Below are 6,017 nucleotides of genomic sequence, written 5' to 3'. Positions count from 1 at the left end.
GGAGGGGAGGACAAACGGCCCCTCAGAGGGTGGCGGATTTGCCTTTATTTACAGCCGCGGCTTTCTTTTTATTTTTTTATGGGGGTTTGGTGAGCTCTTCCCGTCTTTCTCGCGCTGCGTCCAAGCACCCTAACCGGACAGCCAGGCTACGGGGCTGGGTCGGCCTTGCAGCCGTCTGCTAGGCTCGTGTCCCTGCGTGCACACAAAGGCCTGCTCCAGGAGTGGCGCTGGAAAGCCCCCGCCCACCGCCACCGCGGGAGGGACGGACGAAAGGGCAGTGAAGAAAAGTAGGGGCTTGGGGAGAGCACCTCGCAGGCGACTACTTATTCCATCTCGCCCTCCAGCAAGCCCGACAGAGGTAAACTGGTCGCCTGGGGGTGACCTCGCACCCTACTGCAGGCCACAGGTGCGGTTATCCCTAATTGATCCCAGGACTCACAAAAGGGAGAATCAGGCCTTGTTTACCCCCCAGTCTTCTGACTCGAAGATGCTGGTGTTTTTCATGCTTTGCTCATCAACGAGATAGGGAAAACAAAAATAAAAATAAGTTAAAGCAGAAACTGCCATGGCATTTTGCTAATAGCATTGGGCCAGTTCCCATCTCCCACCCAATGTTGCCAGTGTCCTGAGGGTGACAAGAAGCCAAGAGTTCTGTGATTTTATTTCCCCCTGCTACATTTTAGGCACTGAACCCCAATCCCTACTGTATGCTATAAGCAATTTCCGAGTAAACTGGGTAGGGTGTTTTTTTGTTGTTGTTGTTGGTTTGTTTTTGTTTTTTTTTTAACTTTGCGCATGCTCGGAAAGGGGACTAGAGTCCAAGACTCCAAAAATGCTGTGCAGTCCACACTTCCACCACGTTGCGGATCAGCAAAAGCAAGAGTTGGCGGCTCTTCCGTGCACGGTGGGCTCTTTTTGCAGTTTCTCCTGTTGGACGCCAGGTGGAGTGCTTGTCCCCCAAGACACCACCAACCTGGCAGAGGGAGCTGTGGCGCCCTGGCCGATCCTCTAGCTTGTGTCCACTCTATCCGCGGAGAAAAGCGACTCGTTGGCTCCGGCTGCGCTTGCGCAGAGCCTTCCCTCGCGCTTCCCGCGCCCCCGCCCCTCTCTGTCTTCTCTGCCCTGGGAGCAGGTAAGGCCTTGAGGCCTCGCGTCCTCTTCGTGCCGCGCAGGCGCGCGCAGCAGTACCCCTTGCGAGGACGCGTGGCCGCCCTGACCTTGCTAGCTCCCACGCGGGTCCCCGAGCCCTCGCGGCTGCCGGCATCCCCGCGCGGAGGGCTACCCCTTCCTCGTGCCGATGACCTCTAACCGCGCGGGCCTGGCGCCATCTTGGGTGTCTCACGGGGGTTGGGGGCTCTGCGGCCGGCGAAAGGCAGATGCTGGCGAGCGTATTCTCTCCGGGCGCGAACCAAGGCTTTTATGGGTGCTCTTCGCTCACCCACACGCCTTTCACCATTGTCATGACCCCAGATTCTCCCCTCCTATCTTTGCCTCCCCTTGTCATCCTGAATCAAAATAGCCTTTATTTTTATTTATTTATTTATTTTTTTTTGAAGCTTGCAGACTTTGAACCTCAGGACCTCTGGCACAGTCAAGCTAGTTCACCGTCCAAAGCCATCATCTCCCTAGTCAGCATCCTTCAGTTTGAAATAAACTGAACGTGGTAGAGAGTAAAAGAACAGGCTAACCGGCCTGTGCACAGGTGGCAGGAGTGAGGCCTGTTCCCTTAGAAACTGTGGTTGCCTAATGAAGGCCCTGACATGCTAATGAAGTTGGAAATAAAATCTTAAGTGGTGGAAATGGAGGTTTCTGTTAGGCAGCAAGCCCAGAAGATGGGAGCAATATGAGCTTTAGAATTTATACCTGCCAGCTAGTGGGAAGGTTTAAGGAACGGAATGGTTAAGTGGGGAATTCTCATTGTGGAGGGTTTCATTGCTCTGGTGTGGGCTTGCCCATATTAGGTGACCACTGGAAGGGCTCGCCGAATGATACGCTTGGGTTTATTACACACCAGCAACAGATTATACCATTCCATATGTTTGTAAACTATTAAATTTAATTCCCCTACTATTTTTTTTTTTAAAGAATAGTTTACTGAGTTCTCTGCAAGCAAGCAGTGGGTTGGGCAGTAGTTAGAGTATTGCCAGAACTACATTTTATAAGTTTACCATGTTAAAACTTGTTTTTGGAAAAAAACGTCTTCCATTTTATTTTGGCTTCTTGAAGACTCTAAATAACCCACGTTTACCTCAAATTTATGATCCTTCTGCGTCAGCCTCCCCAGTGCTAGGATCACTTGCACATACCACCATGCCTAACTTCAGACCTCCCTTTATTCACGTGTATGGTGACATGTATGCATGCATGCTGAGAAGTTAATGTGGGGGGCATTTCCACTCCACCCTCAGTTTTTGAGACAGGATGTCTTACTGATCTGAAGCTCATCAACTCTGATTGCAAGCCAGTCAGCTTCAGGCCACCTGCTTCCATAGGTACCCAGCGCACTGGATGTGGCAGGCACCATCATCTAAGCCTTCACCCCAGCTCAAGCCTCTATTCCAAAAGTTTTAAAGAAGTACTGGGTTTCGACTCAATTGAACCTGAATAGGTGGGCAGCAAATCTGGGTTTAGGTTGCATAAAGGGAGGAGTTTGTTGGTTACAGGGTCGCACTGTGTAGCCAAGAATTCACAGAGCTCTGTCTGCCTCTCTGCCTTCCGAGTGCTGGGATGATAGGTGTGTCCGCACCATATCCAGCGAAAAGTAAAGTTTTAGATAGAGCAAACCTGAAGACAAACATTGATCTAAAAGTAAAATTCAGGATTTACAAGTAGCATATCTGCCTTGGACAGGTTGCGTCCAGTGTACTTAAGGGAGTAGTGTTTAATAGGCCTATACTTTGAGTATCTTAGTTTATGGGCTATTCAAACTTCAGAGAGAAAAAGCAGGGGACGTAGCTTGATGGTAGGACATGTTACCTAGATTGCACTAAGATCCTAGGTTCTACCTCCAGTGTGGCCTCCCTCTGAGTGAAATTAGAGTTACAGTCCTTTCTCACTGACAACCTATTAGTGTTGTTGAGGCCATACCATTGTATACCTTAAATATATAATGATTGGAAAAGTTGTTTAAAATATTGGCACCAGAGATCTTGTTTTTAGGGACTGGAGAGATGGCTCAGAAGTTAAGAGCAACTGCTGCTGTTCCAGAGGCCCCAAGTTTGGTTCCCAGCACCAGTGTGATGGTTCATAACCATCTCTAGGGAGTTCAGTGCCAGCTCTGACCTTCCTTCTTGAGCACTAGGTGTGCATATGCGGTACACATGCATTCAGACAAAACATACATATAAATCTAAAAATGTCCTAAATTATTTTATGTGTGTGAATGTGCAGGTGCACGTGTGCCTGTGGAGATCAGAAGAAAGCTCTTGGAAGTACTTCTTCCACTATGTGCTCCAAGAATCAAACTTGTTTTATCAGGTTTATAGGGCACATGGTTTTACCCTCTGAGCCATGCTGCTGGCCCAATGACAGTCACTTCTAATATATATATAATAGAGGAAAACACTGTCTGTCCTAAACCTTTACCTTACATATTCTTCCTTTGGATCTCGAGGATGCAAAACTTAATACCCCTTAATGGAGTGGTGAAATTTTACAGTTGATGCTTATTAGATTAATGCCAGGGTTTCCCTCATTGATTGGCTGTATCTTGTTAAAGTAGAAATCAGTATTTTAAGGAGTGAGATGCTAAAAAGATAGTTGAAAAACTTCCAGTGACTTAGTCTTCTGAGAACTCTCCCAGAAGTTTAGGGATTCTGTAGGGATGGAGATACAGCCAGCACTAGGCCAGTGTGCTTCAGGTCTGGGGCTCTAGCCCTAACAATCCCCAGACTCTACCCAATAAAAATGAATACTAGTTCTTTCTGTCTTGAAACAAGGTCTTACTCCGTAGCTCAGGCTGGCCTGGAACTTTCTGCAATTTTGCCCTTGCCTCCTGAGTACTGGGATTGCAGGTGGTTGGAGCCTGTACACTGTACACTGACTGCTTCTAGGCCCAGACACTGAGACCAGGGAAGGGATGCTTTTGAACCTAGAAGAAGGAAAGGAACTTAAGCAAGGGATCCTGGGGAAATTACGTTGACAATCCCAAACTGTGGGCTGTGGAAGTGGTGATAGTTCTTTAAGCAGGGAGTAAGTCACTTGTTCAGGCCATGAAAGTCATTTGATTTCAGGATTCTGGTGTCATTTTGTCTCTCTGAGCTAATTAAGCTTCCTAGCGCTCCTTCTCAGGTGTGAGGATGAAGTTTAAGTAGCAAAGGAAAGTGTTTACAATGCTGCTGCTTATTTCCAGCCCTCCTGCCTCGGCCCCTCACCCCTGAAAATGTACGCCTGCTCCAAGTTCGTCTCTACCCGCTCCCTGGTGAGTACATTTTCTGGAAGGACTTTAAAGGACACCTTGTTTCTTCATATAGGAGAATGCCAGAGATGTCCAAACTTGTAGTATAGGGACATGACATTATCATGTACAAGTGTGCAGGGCTGCCTTCATAGCCTCCCTAAGGTGCCTGTGCCTGCAGTGAAAGAGAAGGCCTTCTGCCTGGAAAAGTGTTAGGCTCTGAAGCAGCAGGAGGTTAGAAATGTAAAACTAATAAGCTAGTGGGTGCTCTTGGTAAGTTCAAGGGTGTGCTGCTGTTGGGAGGTACCCGCTACTAAGCACTTGCTTCATGCCTCGTGCTCGTCACCAGTCTGTATCTCCCCATTTACTCCTTAGAACCCTAAGATTGTCCCCATTTGACAGGTGCAGAAATAGGCTGAAAATCATTAAGTAACTTAGCCCTTATACTGCATACCTGATAGAAAGTTAACATTTGGGATTGGAGAGATGGCTCAACAGTTAAGAGCATGGTTACCCTTGCAGACAACTTGGGTTTGGTTCCTGGCATCCAAATGGTCTTTCGTAATCACTGTAATTGCAGTTCCAGGGCATTCAGTGTCATCTTCTGGTCCTTGTGAGCACCAGGCACCCACAAGGTGCGCATACATACATGGTAGGCAAAACACTAATAAACACAAGAGGAAGTTACCACCAAAGGGATAAAGATACAGTCCAGTGGAGAGTGCCTGCCTAGCATGTACAAAGCCCAAGGTTCCGTCCCTAGCACAAAAAAAGCAGCAGCAGCCAGACAGAGTGGCTCATGTGTGATCTAGGACTTGGGAGGGTGAGGCTGGAAAGTTGGTTAATACGAATTTAAGATCAGCATGGTCTACCATGGGATCCTGTCAAGAAGAGGTATGTAAGCCTCATAATTCTGTCTCTGTTGTCTACCGTGTATCTTAGAGATACAGTCTTGGAGCTGACGAGAAAGGGCTGTCAGGATGAGGTGAGGTTTGAACATGGTTCTTTACATCCATTTTCCAGAGGAGGATACATATATTCAGGGGAGAACACCGTAATCCCTGGTTTTCTTAGGAGCCAACTATTACCTGTAAATGTATCCCTTGTTGAGTGAAGCAGATACATCTGGGGCTTAGATCTCTTCTGATTCTCAAAAGGGTAAAAGAGTAGAGCAGAAGTTGTGGCCTCCTATGACCCCTACAAGGATAAACACTTTTCTTTCCATAAAGCAAAACCTGAAAGGCAAGACAATGACCCTGATCTCAGAATTTGTTGATACAAGGAATAATGTGACACACTGCATGTGTGAAGTCCCAGTACCAGGGACACTAAAGCAAGAGGGTTGCTTAGCCTGGGGCTTCAAGGTCAGCCTGGGCAACATAGCAAGATTTCTGTGTCTTTTAGGATTTGTTTTGTTTTTAAAGATTTTTTTGTTGTTGTTTTGTAGAAAACTGTCTCATGTGTATGAGTGTTTTGCTTACATGTATGATATGTGTGCCTAGTATGGTATGCAAGGAGATCAGAAGAGTGCTGGATCTCCTGCAGTTAAGGATGAGTGTGAGACACTGTGGGTGTTGGAAATTGAACCTGGGTCTCTACGAATGCTCTTTTTTTTTTTTTT

The 6,017-nt window shown here is 47.1% G+C and overlaps 1 protein-coding gene across 4 annotated transcripts in view; it reads left to right on the top strand.

The window, feature by feature from the left end:
- Positions 1–259: 259 nt before the first annotated feature.
- The window catches only part of Atp5mc2 (ATP synthase membrane subunit c locus 2), a 9,226-nt gene continuing 3,468 nt past the window's right edge, over positions 260–6,017 (top strand). Inside the window, exons 1-2 of one of the 4 annotated variants that reach the window (XM_021183393.2) lie at positions 260–406; positions 4,352–4,420. In XM_021183393.2, the coding sequence (XP_021039052.1) occupies positions 4,382–4,420 (39 nt within the window). In that variant the 5' untranslated portion in view covers positions 260–406; positions 4,352–4,381. Of the gene's footprint in view, positions 407–1,059; positions 1,133–2,512; positions 2,609–4,351; positions 4,421–6,017 lie in introns of those variants that run through there. The other 3 variants (XM_021183391.2, XM_021183394.2, XM_021183392.2) reach the window with 3 other exon arrangements.

This window comes from Mus caroli, chromosome 15 (assembly GCF_900094665.2).
Source record: "Mus caroli chromosome 15, CAROLI_EIJ_v1.1, whole genome shotgun sequence".
NCBI lineage: Eukaryota > Metazoa > Chordata > Mammalia > Rodentia > Muridae > Mus > Mus caroli.
This window is presented reverse-complemented; position numbering and strand designations above follow the sequence as displayed.